This window comes from Pieris napi, chromosome 3 (assembly GCF_905475465.1).
Source record: "Pieris napi chromosome 3, ilPieNapi1.2, whole genome shotgun sequence".
NCBI classification, from domain to species: domain Eukaryota; kingdom Metazoa; phylum Arthropoda; class Insecta; order Lepidoptera; family Pieridae; genus Pieris; species Pieris napi.
In genome coordinates, this window is record NC_062236.1 from 3,448,221 (window position 1) to 3,472,768 (window position 24,548).

General features: G+C 34.2%; 1 protein-coding gene across 3 annotated transcripts in view; it reads left to right on the forward strand.

The window, feature by feature from the left end:
• Positions 1-16,902, forward strand: part of LOC125063669 (tachykinin-like peptides receptor 99D) — a 90,408-nt gene extending 73,506 nt beyond the window's left edge. The window contains exons 4-11 of one of the 3 annotated variants that reach the window (XM_047670235.1): positions 2,675-2,849; positions 8,549-8,704; positions 10,613-10,672; positions 12,491-12,641; positions 13,531-13,727; positions 14,019-14,158; positions 14,782-14,879; positions 15,403-16,902. In XM_047670235.1, the coding sequence (XP_047526191.1) occupies positions 2,675-2,849; positions 8,549-8,704; positions 10,613-10,672; positions 12,491-12,641; positions 13,531-13,727; positions 14,019-14,158; positions 14,782-14,858 (956 nt within the window). In that variant the 3' untranslated portion in view covers positions 14,859-14,879; positions 15,403-16,902. The remainder of the gene's footprint in view (positions 1-2,674; positions 2,850-8,548; positions 8,705-10,612; positions 10,673-12,490; positions 12,642-13,530; positions 13,728-14,018; positions 14,159-14,781; positions 14,880-15,402) is intronic. The other 2 variants (XM_047670236.1, XM_047670237.1) reach the window with 2 other exon arrangements.
• Positions 16,903-24,548: the final 7,646 nt, after the last annotated feature.

The following is a 24,548-nucleotide window of genomic DNA, read 5'->3' on the forward strand; positions in this document are numbered from 1 at the left end:
CTATGCCCAAATAGGATTTTCTTTCTGTGACCAAAGTTACCTTTATAGTAAGAGAAGAATAAGAATTAACAATCTTTTTAGTTTTAATTTCACTAACCATTACTATTGACAAAACCCTATGGCACGCTAGACAATCTGCTTTTATTTTTTACACCTGTCAACACTGACAATGTTGTAACGTGGCTGTCAAAACGTGAATTCAAAATAGAAAAGTCTGTGTAATGTATTCCATCTCATTCTTTTACACGTTCAATCCTACAGATATATATGTTTGTCTCTTTCTACATAACGCCTCAACTTTTCGTGTTACACTTGATTTTACTCATAAAATGTCCGTACCGGGCCTTATAACTCAAATCGTTTCTTAAGGAGTAAACTCCAAAAATTAAATTTTATTTGTTTGATAGGTATTTTGTATGGATATAGAGAAGGAGGTAAATGGAAATCACAATTGAATTGATCAAGTTACATTTATTTGTACGCATAAATATAATACAATTATGTCAATTTTAAATGGAACGCCTCAGAGCGAGGTAACGCCTCAGAGCAAGGTAACGCCTCAGAGCAAGGTAACGCCTCAGAGCTAGGTAACGCCGCATGAGTCATGTTTTTTCGTGCGTGCAGCCGGCTCCATCGAATTATAAGACGTTGTCACGTCAAAAAACAATAGTGGGATGAAACCCATTGGAAGAGGAGAATATTATAAAAATTAAAGGAAACATAATTTACGGGCGATCTGAGGTCGGGAAGGGGAATTCTCCTCCATTTCCAATGGTTTTCATCCTACTATTATTTTTTTTGGTTTAAAAAATTATCGACCCTGGTCTATAAGCGATATTCTAAATGTACATTAGTCAGCGTTTCAAATTTCAAAACAGACCATAAATCTCGAAATCCAGTTCTTTTGACGTGACAACGTCTTATAATTCGATGGAGCCGGCTGCACGCACGAAAAAACATGACTCATGCGGCGTTACCTCTGAGGCGTTACCTCTAAGGCGTTCCATTTAAGGCTTGAAGTGCAAGCGAGAGCACTCGTTCCGCGCTCTCGCTTGCACACAAAAATTGACATAATTGTATTTATGCGTACAAATAAATGTAACTTGATCAATTTAATTGTGATTTCCATTTACCTTCTCTATATCCATACAAAATATCTATCAAACAAATAAAACTAAAATTTTCTTTTGAAAAAAATGCAACCATTCCATCAGTATTTTCTTATGACGTTGTCACGTTCAACTATCGTCAGTAAACCGACTTTACAGACAACCGATTTTTTTTAGTGTTGAATATTGTTTAATTACGTGCATTTTGTATAATAGGTATATGTAAATGGTTTACGCCAAAGCAAACTTACATTCAATAGCGATACCAATCATGATTCCGATTTCAATGTTAAGTTTTGGCATCACATTATGAATTTACGACATCAGCGCTAAGGGTTGAACAAAATCGGCTTTCGTATCAAGTCATAATCTCGTCAAGAGCGCGGTCAACTATGTCAAACGTACATACAGAAAAATAGTTTGACAGCTCTTGAAACTAGAATTAAGATCAATTGACGTTCTAAACAACGGGTCTAAGTCGCTTTGGCAGACAAGTTTTTCGACAGGACAATACTTATAAAATGGTTTGACAGCTCTTGAAACCAAAAGAATATGGGTCTAAGTCCCCTTGGCACATAAATTTTAAGACATGCCAAACAATTAAAATTTTTTGTTAGCTCTTGAAACTAGAATTATGGTCAATTGACGTTCCACAAAACAGGTCTAAGTCCCCTTGGCCCATGAGTATCACAGAATAAAAAATTGAATAAATTTAAACGGCTCGGCTGACACACAGTCAGACAGACTGTGTAATCAAAAACATTATAGCTGAAAGTTTGAGGTTTCACAACCGTCAAATCACGTAGACCACTTCATTACTCGTTTCATAAGCTCTATTCACAAGCTCGCCATCTAGTTGTCGTTTTCAAACTGAATTTTATAAGCTACCTCGCATTTGCCATCTAGTGGCTACTTATACAAACTAATTTATCACAAAGGCCCGTTAAACACGTACCAACTAACTTTGCCAACGTCCCGCAGACTAGAAACGTTATCAATTCGCTGGCGAAACTCTCTTCAGTATATGATACTGTTCAACTTGACAATTTAAATAATTCTGATGTAATGTCTCCATTGTCGCTTGCTTGCATTATTTTTTATGTGAATGAATTTACTTTATATAAAATTTATATTGGGTTTATAATTATATCTAATCAGAGAGCGGTGGGCCTAGTGGCTTCAGCATGCGACTCTCATCCCTGAGGTCGTAGGTTCGATCCCTGGCTCACCCCGGTTCACCAAAGGATAGGTTAGGCACTAGGAAAAATGATAAAGAAAACATTTTTTTACTAGCGAACTAGACAGACGTTGTTCAGCACACACATCTTAAATACATAAATATTATACATAGTAAATATATAAAATTGATTGTATATATAAAATATTTATTGTTAAAAAGGTTTTTAAAGAACACTATGTAAATTATATATTAGCGCCACAGTTTTTTTATTCTAGCCTACCTTAACTGCCAAAACAATGAATCAGATCTGTAACTCGCCAAAATAACAAATGAATGTCGTAGGTTTTGCTCCAACGTATTATTAAAGTACTTTATTTTATTTCAGTGAATCTATCAATAGCGGACGCAATGATGTCAACATTGAATGTTACATTCAATTTCACATACATGCTGTACTCGGATTGGCCGTTTGGACATTTTTACTGCAAATTCTGCCAATTTGTTGCAGTATTGAGCATATCTGCATCGGTGCTTACTCTCATGGCTATCAGTATTGATCGGTAAGAATTTTATATACTTCAGATGCTACACGAATTATGACAGAATTATTGCTATCAACTCATTATAAACCACATGAGCTGAGCTCTACGGTTCTACGGTTCTATTACCTAATTCAGCCGTAGCATAATTTTCTATGGAATTCCTGGATAAATGGACTGTTAAATTAAAATATTATGATTGTTTGATATGTGGTACCGTGACATTTTCGTAGATATTGATGTTTATTTTAACACTGTAGTACATCACTTTACTCTATTGTCAATTGTTTCCGCACCGTACGCGATATACGAAGGCATTGTTATTAGTATTTTATTCACACCTTGGGTTGATCGAAGGTTTCTTACGCACATTATTTTTTAATATACTTCAGCCTTTGTTAATCAGTGATTTTAAATGGGTTTTAATGGTGAAACATTTTTCAAACAAGTTTAGGTCCGGTCAGTTTTGGAGCAATGCAAATAAATAAACAAATCTTTCCTCTTTATAATATTAGTGTAGATTAACAATTTTTTGATGATTTTGAAAGGATATATCACCGACTTTATTCTAATTTAGCTTCGTTTACATGTTTATTATATCATTGCATAGGTACACGTAATAGTAGTGAACATTCTGCTCTCCCTTTTTATGGACCTGTAGGTAATCTCTAGAATATGTAAAAGAATTCTTAGTTTTTTTGCTGCTTCATAAACATAACATATGTATAAAATAATGTCTTTATAGGTCGGTTATCGAAAGCTGGCGGGTTCACAGTACTCACACTAATGCAATTTCACATACAGTATGTTTCAAAATATGATTTTTTTGCCATGCTATACATTTTAGTCCACTCTGGTTTTAGTAAGGTTGGGTGGGTTGTAAATAAATAAAAATGTGTCAAATACATATAAATATTAGGTGCATACGAGGGTGGATCCAAAAGTTCTAAGCCAGACCAAGAACGTGAAAGAAAATAATTTTTCAGTTTTCGACATAAGCTCCATCTAGCTCAACACACTTCACTTTTACTTCACTAACTATTCTTTCAGTATTGAGAAACCCCAGTCGCATCTGATGTCAAATTAAATATAACATTTTTTCATTAAACTGTTTTTATTAAGATGCTTAAAATTATTAAAAACATTGTGCACCATTTCACGAGATTGCCCTGGTAATGATTGAAAAAAGATCAACATGTATAAAATAATAATAATATAAAACAGTAAAGATCAACATAAACAGTAGCAAAAGAAAAACAATAACTGTCTCTTTTATACTCATAAGCTTGACCAAGCGCGAGAGAGACGGAGAGTCTTTTCGTGATGTATTTGTGTTTCAGTTTGACATCACGTCTCGCGCTTATTCACAGACACTACACAAGCACAAAGTGTAAATGTGTTGAAGCCGCCAGCTTTAGATAACATACCTATACGTATTTTTATTTAATAAATTATAAATATTTTTGATAATTTATACCGCTTTTATTAGTACCTATATTAATGTTTTTTTTCTCTTAATGAGGAGTTAAAGTAAGTTATTTATTAAATAGCTTTATTTCAAATGTTACTTTGAGTAATAGTTGAGTATTATAAGGAGCAAAATATCCGAAAGTAGAACACTTAAAACAACGAATAACTCATACCACATGATACTCGAACAGCAAAATAAATTTTTTGTGAAACAGCCAAGGGGCGTAAAGCTATGATGCTTACGACAGATAAATTTGCATGAAAAATGACAGTCGATGGTGATACATGAAATATAGGACGTTTATCATTTTAATCGATTTTAACGTGTCAAAATACAGAGATAGATCTTTAAATATCTCAATTTCATTTAAATGGTCTAAAGTACTTCAGTAAAGATTTTTTGAGAGTAAGTTATAATTTTTATATAGTTTCTTACTTGCTTTGTAGATTTTGGCCGGCGTAGATTTGCATACTCAGACAACTATGTCCTTATTTTTAAAATTATTACATTAAATGAATTAATACGATATTTTTTGGACATGGAAACGTTATACTGTTTTTCTGAAATCAAATCTATCTGTCACTTAACGTCTATTTATTATAAAGGTCTCTTATTTATTAAAATATTCTAAATTCGACCGCTGCTTTAGCTTACTAAAGTATCGCGCGCTTTTTGTAATTTTCGTAAAATACTTAATTCTCAAAATGTCATATAGTCAGGTGGGGTAAATGCATGAACGGGGCAAATGTAATACCATAACTTTAATTGTTTACACACAAAATAAACTAGTGCTGGCATCTCTTATACACGTAAAGTACTTCTTGCACTACACTCTGACAACTTATTGAATCTAATGGATTGACAGATTTTCACCAATCTCGTTGCAATAAAAACCAAAGTATATTTCAATTTGCGTATTTTATTGCCATTACCCCAGATTAGTAACTATCTACACTATTAGAATTTTAACATATTTTTTACATTTACCCCTTTACACCGGGAAAATGCAATAGAGAGTTAATCTGTAATCATCCATAATTAAATATAAGTAATTACATCAAACAAAAGCCTAAAACATGTTTAATATTCACAGTAAAAATTATTTGTAAATTGTAAAAGACCACAAAATAACAAGTCAATCTAGTTATGGTACTCGCATTTACCCCACCTGACCCTACACCAAAATAATTTTTTTTTCATCATAACTAATGTAATACTGGCATTGAGTTAAGTGTTAACAGTGAAATAAAGCCCGGTACATTTCGTCATATAACCTCCAAAAGTCCAAAATATAGCCATCGCTAATAGAATATTATCCCTTGTCGAACGCGTCATGTATGAGAAGTTATTAGACAGTTGACATTTATATCGGAAGTTATGTGACAATCGTATTAAGTGACGAATGAAAAGTAATAGGCTCAGTGGTTACTGTTTAGTTTAGTTATTATCTATGGTTCATAGATAATAACTAAATACTAGGGTTTCTCGGTTATACATATCTATAGAATGTAAGGTTTCTTGATCTTTGAAACAACTTATAAACGTTTTCCGTAAGCTAAAATGAGATTTTGTGAAAGTGTTAAGTGCGCGTAATTGAAATCATTAGTGGCAATATTTTGTGCATTTATAAGTGTGTTGTTGTGCGTATGTGGTGTATTTAAGTAATGAATTCTTCGTTGATTAATTTAAAATAAACCCTCCAAGAGATTTTTGGTGTTTAAATCCCCTGGCTTGTAACAATATATGCCTGTATACTAGGCATACGGTGTATAGCGGTGTATAGGTGATAGTTTTGCGTACGATTCCCGGCAGAATTTGGGTTGGAAGACATAGAATATGCTATGACCTATAAGTAAGACATGAGTACTTCGTTTATCAATTAAACATATGCAGAATCTAACTCTCATGCCACAATTCCTTTCAGTAACAATGAAGAATGGAAAATTTTCGTATCACTTACAGTATGTAACATATGTTCTGGGGGAGTGTACTTCTCTGCTCTTCTTCGTGTTCTTGGTCTGCGATTTTAAATAACATCAGCCTTGCGATTCTGTAACTCACTTTTCGAACTCTCACAGCGGTTTTCACAGCGGCGGTCACGCTCAAATCATTCGAAAGTAGTCATTTTACGATTTGGCATTCTGATAAACAATAAACTACAAGCATCCTCCTTATCAGAATGCCAAATCGTAAAATGACTGCTTCACGATGAAGTTCATCCTCCCTATTCTCATCTCGTAAAAATAAAAAACAATCTAGAATTTAAACATAGCGATGGATCTTTTCAAATAAATGCGCTTATTACGGACAAACAAGTTTCGTTGAACGGCGAAAGCTGCTTATTCAATTCCTTTCAATAATAATTATACTTAAATTCATTTGAATCTGTTTAATTACAATTTAAAATACTACATTTCCGAGATTCAACATTAATAGAAGATTAGGGGGAAACATTAAAGTATTAAACAGTGGTTGGAATAAATTGATGTTCTTAAAACAATTTAAGAATTAATGAGCCAAATGGAATCTACGGACTGTAATAATAAAGTTTTTGCCTAATGACAGGATTTTTCATTCTTTCACATTTGAAACTAAATTCTTTATTTAAATTACGTATTGTTATTAATTGAGCAGTGTTAGCCTAGTGGTTTCAGCGTGCGACCCTCATCCCTCGTAGAGGTCGTAGGTTCGATTACCGGCTGTGCACCAATGGACTTTCTCTTTATGTGCGGATTTAACATTCGCTTGAACGGTGAAGGAAAACATCGTGAGGGAACTGACATGTCTTAGACCCAAAAAGACGACGGCGTGTGTCAGCAAGACTGAAGGTCACCTATGATCACCTACTTGCCTATTAGATTGAAAAATGATCATGAAACAGACGCAGAAATCTGACGCCCAGACCTAAAGGAATGTAGCGCCACTGATCTTTTTTTATTGTTATTAATTGCCGGACGTAATTTTTAGGGCAATGAGCATTTGAATTCAAGAATTTATATACATATCATTTAAATTTAAATAATACGAACAAGATGAGATAAACATAATGCCTACGTTATATTCTTCAGACATGTAAGTATACTTACGCCGATGTTATATGCTATATAAATTCTTGTATCAAAAAAATAGAGTACAAAGTAAAAAGAAGAGTACTGAAAATGTAGAAAAAACCGGAAGTTCGCAGTCCTTCAAAAATTAAGAACAAAATGTTAATTTCATCACATTTTACGTAATTTGTAATTGTGTAACTTATTACGCTCTTAGGTAACGGGAGACTTGCCACTCCTGCAATTAGCGAAAAACAAGTGAATTTTCAAAATGCTTAGCGTAGCTCGCGTATCTTGTTAATTATTTTGTTAAGAGCTTTTGATATACCGGGTGTCCAAATATACCGAAAGCTGCGAAAACACATCGAAAACTAAAATTTTTAACAAAAACTCAAATTCTACTTAAATGAATTTATTTAGATACTAATTATAATAATGTTTAATGCTGTCGGGTGTTTGAAAATGGGCGTAGTCAGCAGCAGTCTAGAAATTTAACAGATAACACAAAACGTTTTATTTTATAATAATAACATTTACTTATAACAAAATATGGTTGTGACAAAATTGATTTAGTCCCCCCACTAGGGAATTATATTAACGTATAGTAATCGTGTAAGCCAAATATCTATATCCCGTTTAATCACTTGATATTATAATGAATAAAGTTATTTTACCGATCCTATTTTATATAAGAAAAATTTACAAAATTATTTTATAAAAGAATAAAATTCATAATATTACCCCTCGGAATGAATTATCGACAACGCTAAATATTCATTAAGAGAAGAAAATAGCTTCCATAAGCCCGATTTCCCGAGAGGCTTCGCGTTGAAAAGCAGTGTATGTTCGGAACAATCAACAACGTTTGTTACATAAATGGAATTTTAAGCAATGTGCCTTTTGTTTTTACATTAAAATAAAAACATTTTTAAAGAAAAAGTTCCCAGACTTAGAAATATTGTTTGAAGAATTAAAATAGCGTACGAAACCGAGCTGGTATTGTAGAGGTCTTCGAGTTAAAGTTTCTCCCCTGCTCATATTTACTCATCTAACTCCAACCCTGATATTTTGTAGGATTTTAGATACGGCGCTACAACGAGTGTCCTTTAAACAATATTACTTTGCATATAACACACAGTAACTCCATATAAATAAGTAAAGAAAAGCCTAAACTTTGTATAAAACTGTCTATAATATTACAGGTACGTAGCAATAATGAGCCCTCTCCGACAGAGGTTGGGGAAGCGCGCGACGCTTGGGATAGCAGCCGCGATTTGGGCTATCAGTTGTGTGGTCAGTAGTCCCAATTTCCTCTACTTCACCACTGAAACTGATCTATTACCAGATGGAAATGTAAGGTACGTAACTGTTCACAGATTTTCCTTTAGTTTTTTATTTAGATTAATAAATAAACGACGAGAGTGAAGAGAGAGAGAAAATTACTTTTATTCGTTATAATTTTTTTTTTAAAGACAATTCACTCCAATTGACTTAGTCCCATGCTAAGCTGGTGTAGCTTGTGTTATGGGTACTAGGTAACGAATATAAATACATATTTAAACACCCAAGACACCTAAGCACAACACCAAATGCTCATCACATCGATGTTCGTTTCAGCCGGGGATCGAACCCAGAACCCATGGATTCGCAGTCAGGGTTACTAACCACTAGACCAATGGGTCGTCAATAAATAAATTGAATTTTACGTTTGGCTCGTTTTTAGGTACAGGTTTGTATATAAAACGATAGTTTACTTATTTTCTTTCAATCAAAACATTGACTCATCCAGGCCGTGTGATGAAAAATCACAAACAATATGGAATACGTGACAAATTCAATGTAAATAATGGATTCAATGCTCTAAGGGATTAATTGAAAAAAAAAAAAAAACTGCTGATATTTTCATGCCACATTTTCCCAATACTCTCGGAAGCATGAAAAAATGCTGCACCGGTAATTGCATTTTCCTCGCCCGGTCGTAGTGTGGGTTTAAATGGACTCTCATATTTACGTGGAAGGTCTTATTGCACTTTGGTCAAATTGTTGTTGAAGAATATAAGGCGCTTTGAAATTAAATTTTCCGGTTCTAGCTTTTGAAATTATTGGTAGTCTTTATTTTTACTGTTAGTTTCTTGTAGCCGTTTTCACAGCTGTTTAATAAGAATTAAAACATAAGGTTATTTAAAAAACTGCGTGCGTACAAAGTAGACGTCAGAAGTGAAACTTCTTTGGCAAACTAATTTTTAAGTCTTGTTCATATTTATACAAATTTATAACTTTAGATTTCTGAGACCTAGAGGGAGGGAAAAGGAAGATATGTTAAGAATTTAATGAATTTCATTGTAATTAAAATATTGAACATTATTACAAATTATAATTTTTTTCATTTTAATCTAGAATTCGTCATTTGAGATTTCAATAAATTATTTTGCATAAAATATAAAATAATAATATTTCATAAATTCTCTTTACGAAATTTTAATTCGTAAATAATTTTAATTTCTTAATTCTCCCTTACTCTCTCTCTCTTTTCTTCGACAAAAACGCTGCACATCTTCGTGACGCTAATATTATTATTATTGCGTTTCATCCGTTCAGTACTTCCACGGAGGCTCTATCAGACCTCCTTAATAACTTATCAGACATTAAATTTTACCGTTTTCATCATGTTTTATAAATTTCGCAAAAAGATATTGACTAAAGTACCTACTAATGTTTTACTCGGGATAATATCATACGAAAGAAAGGTCATACAATAAATACGTTAAAATTTTCTGTTTTCAAGTGAACTTTACGTCAGCCTGCTTCGCTAGCCATAAATCTTATAAGGGTACAAATTTAAAATTCAATTAGTTTACAAGTAAGCCAACAAATATTTCGCGGCATTTAATAAATCTTATACATCTTGGACGTTGGAAAATACCTCTTGCATTTTCTTCCATTATCAACCTTAAGTTCACCTAAGACACTTTTCCTACATTATTATCCGGCTTAGAGTCATTTCTGCAGTTTTAATTATATATTAATAGGCGATCAGCTTTTTGCGTCTGACACATCGCGGTGAAGTATAAAATAATATAACCTTTATAACTTAATAATACGACTATAACTTAATCTTATGCACAGGTTTCGTTGCGTAAAGCGTCCACTGAGGGCGCTTGAAGAAACTTGTCGTTTAAAAATATTTATTGACCTGTTCTTTTCGGGCAGCCTTCATATATATAAACTACCGAACTTAATGATTGTATATAATAATTATTTTGCAGACGCATATGCTTTCCTGATTGGCCGGATGGTATCACGACAAGATCCCAATTAGAATACGTGTAAGTAATTTAAATTGTTACAAAACCCATTTAGTTAATTTGGAACACACACAAACTGTTAGTCCACACTAACAAAATAACTAAAGATTATTTTTGTTCTATGACATTTCATAATATAAATCTATTGTTACGTAAATAATCATTGTATTTATTAACTGCTGAAATAAATCGGACTATTTTTAATGCTTGGAAACAACGAGGACGAACAGAGTGTGTGACAGAGAGGGCCTCAAAGAGCGAGAGAGCTATATACACACTATACAGTATACAGTTAACATTGACACTGCTATTCTATTAAGGCGGAAATTTAATTACTTATAACTGTAACATATGGACCATTCAAAATGACTCAAACCATCGCTGAAATCTAGAATTATATTTTATTATTTTGTGGGGCATTTTAACTTCAAAAACACAAACGACTATACACGTGAAATTATTAAAAAAATAGCATAGTAGGTTCTTCATAACTTGTATATTAATAAACTACTTTACAGTTTCAACATTGAAATAAGATATCTATGAGTAATAACACAATCAAACAGGTCAATTCAATACAAATAATTACTATGTGTACTTAACAATTGTAAATGCATGTTGTAGATTTTTAAGGAATGAATCATTAAAACGCATACTGTTAAAGTATTGTTCTTGTTCAGTTAAAACTTTTACATAAACTTACTAAACTTATCGTATGGTATGTGTGGAAATTTGTAACGGTCTTTACAATGAAACTTTTGCCACGGGGAGTACGTGTAAAAGATACTTTAACGTAAAGAAATTTAAATATTTTATTGTACACACGCGAGTATTACACATTTAAAAGAAAATACGATTCACTTTAAAAAAGATAAATATACAGTAAAGAGTAGTAGATAAGAACATTTAGTACCACAAATTATTATAACGAAGTATTAATTTCTACTATCGATCGACATCGCTTCGATGATTTTTTTTTACGGCAAACGGGCAGAAGGCTAACCCGATATTCAATGATGCCCGGATCTTTGATGTTTTCTCTGGGTCTAATTTAACATACTCGTTACATGGCACATGCAAGGGCAACATATTTTATCTTTATATATAAGAATAAATCTTCAATGTGTAATTCGGAATTTTTTAGTGTGTGTTCGAGAATGGTTTGTATTTAATGTGTGTACAAGACATCGTTTGTCGGGTCCGCGTAGGTACACTATATAAAAACTTAACAGTTACAGACACATCATCTTTCTATCGCATTTCGAAAGATACTAAATACACTTACATACTTCATTATTAATTATAACATACTTTGCTGTTTGATATGATGTAAAGGTAGGTTTAGTGAAGGCATAAAATATTCGATTATTCTTATCAACCTGTCGGCCTATCTCAGGGCAATCGCGATATCATGTTACCCATACAAAATGAAAATTTGATCAACGAATGTATAATAAAATGTAACGATAGCGGGTTTTATTTAATTGTGGTTGGTCTAAAGGCAAGATTTAGCACCAGTCTGTAAAGTGTAAATGAACTAATGGAATGGACTTTTGACCAATCACAATGAAACGCGTCGTTATATATTTTATTTAACGTAACGAGGCAAACTGATAAGAGGACACTCACATTGCCAGAGGGCTCGCAAGTACGTTGCCAGCCTTTTAAGAATTGGTACGCTCTTTTCTTGACCTCTTCTTGGACCCTAAGACGAATTGGTTACCCACATAGTGTTGGTGCGCGGCAAAAACTGCCGTAAAAATGCTCAGTTGTGGAATGACGGACGTCGAGGTGATACGAATGGAATTTCGTATTCACACCCCTATTATAATTTTTCAGGTATAACGTAATGTTTATGTTGTTGACATACTTTCTACCAATAATGTCAATGAGTTACACCTACTCCAAAGTCGGAGTCGAGTTGTGGGGCTCCAAATCCATTGGTGAATGTACCCAGCGGCAATTGGACAATGTTAAAAGCAAACGAAGGGTAATTAGAAGTTTTAAATCATAATTTGACTTGAAAGAAAATCGCTGATCTTAATAATTTTGGGCATAATTACACAAAGGGTCTTGAGGACTCCCCATGGAATCTTTTGTATAAGTATAAAGTAGGATTTTAAATGGTGGTACCTGATTTTATCTTTAACCAAAATTTGACAGTTAAATTTCTTAAACTATTGTATTCTTTAGAAGACAAAAAATTCATAGAAATTATACATTTTATTTTTAACAATGTTGTGTAGCACTTTAATGTTCTGCGGGAATTAAATCGGGTTGGAAAGCCTAGAACTTACTGATAAAAACCTGTTAGGGCCATTTTTATTAATATTTTAACGAATGAACCTTGAACAACTAATGACTAATTAGTACCCCAACTAGTCTTTTCTCTTACTAAATGCAGGCGCAAAAAATTGTTTAGGTTAATTTTAAATTTGTTGGCAATTACCCAAACATTTTACGTCATTTAATTTAGTTAAATTATTAGTCTTTTCGCCTTTTAAACTTAACTAATTGCATGCATTCTTCCATAGATTCTGTCATCTTAAAAAGTGTCTACTAATGAAATAACTATATTAATATTTAGATATCCATGCACAAACAACTTTTTCTAGAGTTATTGTGTTTGTTATACCCAAAAAATATATTAATAAACGATATTCTTCTGTTTATTCGGCATTCCTACTTTCAGAGAGATTTAGGTTTGAAAATTTAAAACGCATTAGGAATTTTATAGTCAGAAGTACCAATATGTTGTTGCATTTGTAATGATAATGTTAGCTAAAATATTGGTTAGCATTGATTACTATTAATATTTCGTTTAAAAGTAGATTTCATATGATTCCTACAAAAAACCCTTCAATTATAATTCCTTGCAGGTGGTGAAAATGATGATAGTTGTCGTTGTGATATTCGCCGTATGTTGGCTGCCGTTCCACGTTTATTTTATCGTGACGTCATATTACCCAGACGTGGTCAACTACGAGTACATACAGGAAATATATCTCGGGATCTATTGGCTTGCGATGAGCAATTCCATGTATAACCCTATTATTTACTGTTGGATGAATTCCAAGTAAGTTTTATGTTTGTATATAGATATAAATAGAGCAGAGCACAGAGCAGTGTTGGCCTAGTGGCTTCAGTGTGCGACTCTCATACTGAGGTCGTACGTTCGATCCCCGGCTGTGCAACAATGGAATTTCTTTCTATGTACGCATTTAACATTTGCTCGAACGGTGAAGATAAACATCGTGAGGAAACCGACATGTCTTTGACCTAAGAGGTTGTAGCGCCACTGATTTGTTTATTTTATAGATATAAACAGCGTTTTCTTGGATTATTTAAATTATTTGGTTTTACATAGATTTCGTCGTGGCTTCAAACAATTCTTCTGGTGTTGTGGTGCGTTGGGTAATGGTGGATTCAACCGGCACAGAGGCTTCGGCCCAGATCTACCCGATATGTCCATGAGATCTGTGTCTCCAAGCCGTAAAAATGGTACAAGTAAGTTTAGTATACTAAATGTATAGTTTTTTTCTACATAACTTACGTATATACTGTGCTAGCACTGTTTCGTCTCTCAATGCTTTTTATTAACTAATTATACATGTACTGTTGTTTTTAATTTCATAATGTTAATACGCGTACTGTTGGTCTTACACGACTTTTGTTTGATTAAATGTAACTCTAAGACCTAAGAGACTAAAAAATGTCATGAATAAAGAAGAAAGTAAAGCTTTTAATTAAATACTACAAAATGTTAAGGAGATAGGCAGGGCTTTAACTCTTCTTTACTCTTTTTCAACTGTCTTCCGATTTCGTCTGTCACAGACGAAATTCAAGGTAACCCTCAGTAGGTAGATAAATAGATTATTCAGCCTTCTTAGAAACAGTATTATTATTCTACTAATAACTCAATAAAACCAGTTTTGTTCATAAAGCCCTCCTCAAAAAGCTTTTCAAAGTTTTGTCACCCATCAACCTCTATAAGTAAATAAACTTGACAACAGGCAAAAAAGCTCTTAGTAACTTTTTTCAAGAATTATTTCAATTAATCGCATTTTAATCTTGTCTGTTAAATTACATACACACTTTGAACTCAACTCTCAGAACATTCTACTTCGTAGGTATGTTCAAGACGACATTCAAAATGACAAAATCGAGAAAGTCCGGATCTCCACAATTTCTACATGTCAATAAATAGATGAGCGGTGACCAAGCCTTGGTAACTACTTTATGTTTGTGATAACCATCTACCATTGAATGGCTTAGTAGTTAGATTCTGGCATTGGTCATTGGCCATCCTGCTTATCGTGCTTTTTATTGCTCAAATACTCATCAGCATTGCTGTTTCTCACGTCACCGATTCCAAGAACGGTATTATCCACAAATTAAGGTCAATGACCTTAATTAAGGGATAAGTTCGTATCATGTATATGGGCTTCAAGACTTAGTTTCAATTTATTTCTTCTTTAGTTACTATTATGACTATCGCAATAATAAATAAATAAGAAACAAATCGCGACATTCTACTTCTCTTGTGTTTGATCCTATAACATCAAGGATCTTACATATTTTATATGTTTTATTTATTATTGGTTTAGATGTTTTATGTTGATCCCAACATCCCCAGTTTTTATAATGACATTAAATATCAAACTTATATTTAACTCATTAAATTGTGTCAATCGATACTTGTGTATTGTTTAACGCAGGTAAAAGTTAACCTTCCATGATATTAATTACAGGCACGATGCGAATCTCGCTTCACAGCACATATAACAATACAATGATGAGCAGCATTTGACATCGGCGCGGCACGACCGCGCGGCGCGGTGACTTCTCTGTAAATGACCCGCAAACCGGAAACGGTGACGAACGGACATGGATTTGACGAGCATACCGCCCTCGACATACTCCTACGCCTCAAGAACTCTATGGTTGAGTATATTCTGTATAAATGATTCTATGTAATTAGGAAATAAACATTTATGATGTGTAGAATGTAAATATTATTTATGTAACTTTAAAATTTTAATGTTGAGATATCTTACTATTCAATGTAAATTTTAAAATTGTGGACACAAGCTAACAAGCACTAATACACTGGTACATTTGTGTAACGAATGTTTCATATGCGTGAGTCATCTGACTATTACTATATTATAAAGTACGTAATAAACGGTTGACAAGACCTTCCGTCACTGAACAATCTTAAAAAAAATTGTCTATATTAAAAGTCTGTAGACTACGGTAAAGCACTCCTCGAAACGTTTAGTTATGAATGTAATAAATTATCATTTATGTTCGTCAAATACATTTTATACTACAATTCTCGAGACAATGGCTTTATATAACTTTTATAAGAACTTCAATGTTGTTTGGATGTATTTATAGTATAGTCAAATTGTGTTTACCCTGATAAAAGAGACGAAACATTTCTTTTGTTAAAGTTGTGCTTAAATTAATTCATATACAGTTATAAACAGTCGTGCTAGAAGTGGTCATAAATAATAAACTGATAGTTTTTATAAGTAATAATTATTTTAGTTAATGGAGTGTTAGTCACAATTTCCAAATAGAAGTTTTAATAAAAGGTTATAAGTAAAATTGACGTCCCAAATCCCTGCATAATGAGAAAACTCGAGCGACTTACAACTTGAAAATTATTTATATCATACTCGAGAATTTAGGGGCAATAAAATTTTCATGAGATCCGTATTATTAAAAATTTCATCTAATAAAAATAGCAATATAACTCGCCCATACTTTATTAGTTTTAATAGATTTCACCGGAATGCCATAATAAAATATTGACTATTTCCGTTATACGGAATAAATCAATAAAAAAATTACTATATATTGCTTTATAGTATACCAGCGATTTAGAAATATCATCTATAATGCCCACTGATCACTCTACCAACTTCGATTTGCATTTCAAAGACGTCCTAAGCAAAGACAGTTGAAATTAAATTGTATTTACCATCTCAAGGGTATCTTTGTCTTTAAATGAAGTATGGATTTGTTATGAAGAACGATTCTTGTATATAAAAAAAAATGTATTCCTTTAATTTAACTCGTAAGAACCTATATAGGATATTTATTGTTAACTTAAACTGTATAATTAATGTACATATAAATGTATTTAGGTAGAATTTAATAAGGTTATTGCGAGACTGTTGTGTTTCTAATTAGTTTTATTCCAATGCAATTTAATATGCAAACACCAAACATAAATTACCAAAAGTTTTTTTTTTTTAATATGGCTCTGGCACGGTTTGTGCATTAGCCAGCGTCAAGTATAAGATTTTTATAATTCGTGCTTTTGCCTTAGAAATTCGACCATGTCCTCCATGTACGGTTTAGGCACTCGCCCGGTACCGCACAACTCTCCCAAAGGCCGAGAACAAATTTAAATTAAATTAAAACTTGCCCTCGAACCGGGAATCGAACCCGGTACCCCTCACCTAGCTGCCACTTAATAAGACCGCTAGGCTATGAGGCCCCCTTACCAAAAGTTTAATGTGTGAGAATGTAAAACAAAACACGAACGCTGACACGATATGTTTGATTGGTCAAACGCAACAACGGATCGTGTCGCGTGTCTGTGATTGGACCAGGAGCTCTGTAACTAGCTATCCCGAATTCCATATTGTAAATTTGTACCGAATTTCGATATATCTCTTTTAATAATTTAGTGTTGAGATTCCAAACACGTTCTTGTCTTTGCAATCGCAACTGTTATTTGTAAAATGATTTATTTATGTATGTGATAAATGTTAAGAAATAAATGGATTACATTTTGAAATGTATTTTTTCTTGGAGACAAAACTGTAATAGTTTGAGTTTAACTGCATTTTTAGATTTAAAATTAATCAATGAAACAGACATAGATGGGATGGACGAAAGAATATAATACAAAAACTTTGGAATAATCCTAAAACTAATATTATACATATATTATATTATTATTAAACTAATATTATTACTGTTTTGGTACTAATCATTTTTCTTCCTTGATGTAATGCCAAACTTTGCTATTATGCAAATAAATAAAACCCTCTTAATTATTGCCAACAAATCACTTAAAATTGTCGTAAGGGCATTGGCTTTTCCCGGTCTCTAGAGAGGAAGTAGACTAAGGCAATCTGGTCCCTTCATTATGGGACTAAATGGGTAGAACTGAAAGCATAAACATTTCCCGTCCTTTGCGTCTATTATATAGATAACACAAGAGCCAACGGGGTCGTTATAAGCTATTGTAAAGTGCCTCAACTATTGTTATTAAATTTTAAACAGCGTTGCGATTCTGTAACTCACTTTTCGTACTCACACATCGGTTATCGCATCGGCGGTCGCTCTCAAATCAGTCGTGAAGCAGTCATTTTATGATTTGGCATTCTGATAAGGTGGGAGCTTGTAGTTTATTGTTTGAGCGAAAACCGCTGTGTGAGTTCGAAAAGTGAGTTACAGAATCGCAAGGCAGTACCTACTGAAATAATTATATTCCAAAATAACGTCTTAGCCCAATTAAGAGCAAATCTTTACGAGCTTATAAATCTTACAATATTCTAACAAATATTTTACATTTAAGACGGCAGACGTTAAATTTGTGAAACAAAAGCAAATAATAACGTAATAACACTCAAATCTTAATTTAATTTTATAGAAGCAATTAATAGAATATAGAACAAAGCGCAATTATTACTGAGACTTGACAAAAGGTGACTATACTCGAAAATAATTATGACTTGATAGGCATCGATTTTTATTACTTTCGAACTGATATTCTTCTTTTATATGTATGTATCTTTCTAGAAAATGTACATCATCTTAATAATTAGGCAGAAATTTGCGTGTTATAAATGAACTGAAACTTATATATAATTATGAACCTTAAAAATATTCTTAATTTACATTCAGTACTATCTCAAATCAATGGCTTAGAACCGACTTGATGAACTGGCATGTGACTCCACATTTTTTAATCGTAATGTTTTTTATTACAAGACACCATGCTCCATATTGAAGTTGTTTTTTTGTATTGTTTTGCTCATCATAATACAAAAGTCAAAAAGTCTAAATCATTTAATCATATAGGTACACAATGTACACTTATGAGCGTCAAAAAAAAAAGAAATGTATATAAAATGCTTCTAACTTTACATTTACTGCCAGTTCTCAAATCAAGGGCGTAGAACGGAAGAGAAGAACTGGCAATAAACTCTCCGCCATTCTTTTTAATCGCCAAGTTTTTTTTGTTTTACACAACGTTTGTAAGGAGCTGCAACCATTACACCATGTTCCACGTGACAGCTTAAGTAATAAATAATAATAAAATAAATTAAAAACAAAGATTTGTCCTCTATCAGCAGGAGGCATGGTGCATTAGGAGCACGCACTTACATTCTCATGTGAACAATCGCAAATACATAGTCGAAATAACTAAGATCACCGCATACACGAATTCAAGTACGACCAGTCACCACAAGTGCATCGAGGAAACGATTGGTTATTGTACGTATGACTGAAAATTTATAAATATATAAGTAAAACAGTTAGTAGGTGTATAAAACACAACAGCTATATAACCAGAATATTTAAACCTGATTGAACAAGGCACACGTGAGCTTCACAAGGTTTTTCAAGCAATAAATCAATTCCGCTGGGGAAAACTAAAACATCAAGTCAGCAATATATCTACCGGACACCAAACACGCGGCGGGCAACAGCTTGCTGCGTACAAATTAAATTCCCAATTTTTCGCTTTTATCGAAAACTCCGTCAATTCGTACCTGCCATATCAAATGTGGAAGTACAGTCTATTGCTTTTTACTGGTTCTAAAAAATAAAATTGAGCCATATTTTTATCGTTGTTTTATTCGCGAACTTTAGAAATCGTCAAAATTTAAAATTAATAAATTAATTTATAGAACTGTTACCGGGATGCGGACTTGGTACATTTAGTTTAAAAAAAGTACGATAGGTTTCTATAAGTCAATTAAAGTAAGTAAAGTAAAGTAAAAAGTCATTTAATCATATAGGTAACATAATTTACACTTATGACTCGTCAGTAAAGAAATACATATTAATACGCTTCTAATTTTTCATTTACTGCCAGTTCTCAAATCAAGGGCGTAGAAGTAGAAGAACTGGCAATAAACTCTCCGCCACTCTTTTTAATCGCCATATTTTTTTACACGACGTTTGTAAGGAGCTGCAGCCATTAAACTATGTTCCACATGACATATCAAGTAATTAATAATAATAACATAAATTAAAAAAAAAACTGCTACGGGTCCATTATATAGACTTTATTGACCCTTCTGTCACGTATAAGAAACATATAAACATCCTCAACCCTCTTATAATAAGTTATTATTCATTTCTATACAATATGACTTGGAAACTAAGAAAATACTTTAAAATTTATAGCGACATCGTGAAGTGACTACGTGTACGGCGAACTGCAATTTATCCGTCACTCCCATACACTTGGATTAGTCGTCACTCCGTTACTCGTGCCGTGCATACACATGGAATTTTATTAAAACTACTGAATTTCTAAAGGAAAATAATAATAATACTACTTAATATTTACTACATTAGAAAGGTTTCGATGACGTTCCGAAATTATACGCTAATACGCCAATTAACGACAAAGTTTTATTGATTTGTAAGTTTTGCTGATGCGCCAATTAGTCTAGTCGACAAGTTGAAAATGGAACAAAATAGAGATACTGCTCTTAAAATTATGTGCGATAGCTCATTGGATCCGGAATGACGTCTAGAAAAATGTGCTAAAAGCGTGTATTAGCACATAAAAAATTGCAAAAGTTATAGACAATTAAAGATGAAAAAAAAATGGCATTTAGTTTTTTGCCAATATTTAATAAACTATTAATATTTAAGAAATTTCAAATAAAGATTCTGAAAGAGGAGGAAATTTCCAATAAAAAACTACGTACTCCCAGAACTCTATCTCCATTATAATATATAATTTTAATTTTTAGCGAAAACCGCTGTGTGAGTTCGTGAAGTGAGTTACAGAATCGCAGGGCAGTATCTCTATTTTGTTCCATTTTCAACTTGTCGACTAGACTAAATGATGATTTCGTTCTTCAGAAAGAGTAGTTTCTATTTTAGACGTTCCATCTAGAATAGTAGTCAAAAGAAATCGCAGCACAATTGGCTATTGTTTATTGGTCTGTGGACTCAGTTTCCGCACTAAGACTCTCAATAGGTCCGTTGGGCGTAAATTGCAGCATAATAGATAACATGTATGAAGCCACTGGATGGTAACTGCATAGGCTTAATGAATTATACAAAGTGACAGTGAAATGGGTTGGGTATTATATTTATTTCTATTGAATTTTTAATAGAAACCGGCATGTCCTTTGCCCAAAAATCTTGTATATTTGTCTACAAAGAAAAAGTATAATAGGCGCCACTAATTTAGTAGACTTATTAAATCTAATTCAATAATTAATAAATTGGTTGTTAATTGAGAATATAACTAGGCCTAACGACATTGTCCTTTGCATAAATTTGACCCTCACTCTCCGCTTTGAATCTCAAGTATTGAACGTGATAGTTAATGGTTAACTAATATAGATAGACCGCCTTGACCGTAACGCGCTTACTTATAAACGGGGATTTTGTGAAAGAATTCAGAGAAACATTACAATTGTTTTTTATTACAAAAGTAATTTAAAAAATATTGTGTAAATTTTCCTACTTGGCTGTCCAGTCTGGCTGAAAGAGGTTGTAGCGCCACTGATTTTTTATTTTTTTTAATATAAATATTTATGGGCTTAATAAACAAATAATAATAGACAGTGTTTATTATAATATGTGTAGGATTTGGGTAAGACATTTTAATAAATAAAATGCCACTTAATTTTCAAATAATAATTCTATTTTAATCACTCCTAATTTACACAGAGTAATTAGAGTAATATGAGTCAGGGATAAGCTCGCAAGATACAACTAGTGCACCGAGCCACGCCAGAGCCGAGACTGCCTGCGTAAGGCCCGCTCCGCCATTTATAACGACAGACTCAGTAGTGGGGAGAGTGGGGAGACTTGAAGAACCGGCTGTGACGTGCTCGATGCAGGTGTTGTTTGCTATAGGCGCGTACGGCGGTACAGGCGCCGACACGGCCATACTGACATGCGTGCGTCCTCGCACGCGCCTCATCCCATATCTCTGTTACATCAGTTACATAAATTAAGGCGCATAATTTTGGTCTGGTTCAAAGCCCTGCAAAACCATAACAATTAGTCATTTCTGCTAGTCCGGAATTTACATTCCCTGTAGCCATAGCCACTGCATAATTTTGGTCTAGCTCAAAGCCCTGCAAAATTAAAACAATCCGTATTTTTTTTTTAACATGTGCCCTGCAACATTATTGGACCGGCATTAGCCCTTCAATAATATTGGACTGGCAACCCCTTTTTTTTATCATGTCCCCTGCAACACTATTGGACCGGCCTTAAGCCCTTCAATAATGTTGGGCTGGCAACCTATTTTTAACATGTGCCCTGCAACATTATTGGACCGGCATTAGCCCTTCAATAATATTGGACTGGCAACCCCTTTTTTTTATCATGTGCCCTGCAACACTATTGGACCGGCCTTAAGCCCTTCAATAATGTTGGGCTGGCAACCTCTTCTTTTTCTTTTTTTTTTTTACTTGTGCCCTGCAACATCATTGGACTGGCCTAAGCCCTTCAACAATGTTGGACTGGTAACTTTTTTTTTTTTTCCATAAACATAACAAGCGCCTCTAAAAGGACGGAACTTTTTCCGTTCTACTTCAGTCATTGATTTTGCAAAGTTCGAAATTAATATTTCCCGAATGCTCTGCCAGGTCATTTGATTAGGCTGTATGTTGCGGCGCGACCTTTAAAACAGTGAATACCAGCAATAATCAAATCAACGCCTTCTAAATTCTTCTTGTCAATTATTATGTCATTTAAAGTGCACCAATTGGTTATGTCTGAATCGGTTTCATCCGGGTCAAATGGCACCAACTTGATAGGTATTGATGAATACACAGTTGAGAATTTAAACTATCTGCAATTGTCTTAAAAATGGCTTCCATGCCAGTAGAGAAAAGATACAGTTTGCGGTGGTTGGCCACCACCTCTCCACCCACTATCGAACCGTACGCAGACCTGACTCAAACGCCATCTCTTAAAGAAACAGCTTTGACGCTTTTTAACAGCTAATAACGACATCTATGATTGCTTAAACGTAACCTCGCCGACACGGCCAGTGGCCACCCTGCCGCACCACACGTCCTAGTGTGCTCCCGAAAAGAAAATCCACAGGTCATCAATTCTCAAACTCGGTCATTCTGACCAAATAAAACGAATCATTAGAAATGTTAATGACACAAATCATCAATCACTAAATGTCAGTACCCACATACGGTACCGGACTCGAACGTGTGTACGTGACTGCGAGTGGCGCGAGACGAGCGTCAGTCTGGTATTGTTTATTGTAATTCTTCATATTGCTCTGGAGGCATCCTTAAATAATTGTTATAATCTTCAGGACATACACGTAGCTCTTCAATCAAGTTTACGTGGCTGTAATCAGAACGGCGATCTAACCAATCGAGCATCCCCACAAGAATGCCTCCATCAAGCATTACACCGGTGCCTCCATCGAGCACAATTAAGCATTGTGTTGACTACCACTAGGCCCAACAGCCTCAACATCTACTTCGTTACATCACAATCATCTATCACAACTTGACCTTCAGACATTTCTCGCAAATGATCATGAGCGTACTTGAACGTCCGTTTAGAGTCTAGAGCTTTAATAAGATAGCAATCACCATCTAAGACACCCTTGGTCGAGTCAACACGAGAATCTGCACAGTACTATTTACTCTAGGTTATCCTATACCAGTCAAAGTCACGGTCTTGTGTGACCGCCTGCCTCTAAATTTCCAAGAAATCGTTTCTTTTATTCTGAACCCTAATCGTAACAGAATGAAAACTGCTCACCCGAGTGACTCAACCTTCCTAGGGGTGCTGCAACTTCGCACAGATCCTCACAGCAGGTGCACCAGCGTGGCCGGCGCTCGAAGCCGCGTTGCTCAGCTTTGGACAATTCTTCGCATAGTGTCCAACATCTCTGCAGTTGAAGCATGGGCATGGTATGGATGGATGAGGTTGCTGGATGTCGCACATCCCCTGATGTACTAGGAATGCGTTTCAACTAGCATTGCATAGACTTGTGTCCCATCTTGCCACAGTTGAAGCACTGAATGGCAGTTGAAGTGCCAGCCGTGGAGCTCTTAAATTGTTTCGTGTCAGGTTCTTCAGCAGCGTTAGGTTTTCTCTTCCAAAAACGACATCGCCTGCAGCTCCTTTATCATATTGCCCCGTGACACAATTTCAGTTGTAAACGCCAAAAGTTGAACACGCGTTCACATTGTGAAAGATGTGCGAGAACACTCGACCCGGCTATTTCCTCGGTAGTCATATTTTTTCATCTTGCCATTATTGATGTCAACATTGTGGCCGCGTACGATGCCAGATTCGCCATTTTTAGGTTTGGTGTTTATTTAAATTTAATAGAAATGGGGCGGCGGTATTCTGATAGTCGTACCATCAGATAAAAAACGCCTTAAATTTGGTCCACGTCATTCCAGGAAAAGCCACTTGTGAAAGCCACTCCGATGCTTGACCTTTCAGAGCCTTGCTCAGGGCAATAACAAGAGAAGCACCCTGCAATTTTTCACTCCTCCATGCACATGCTCGGTGTGGTAATTCATGTGCGGATTAAAATCGAGTAAATGCATCGCTTCGTTAAGTTGAGGGGTTTTCATTGTTTCCAATAACGTCATGAAATTCAGGTTCTGAGCTTCCAACA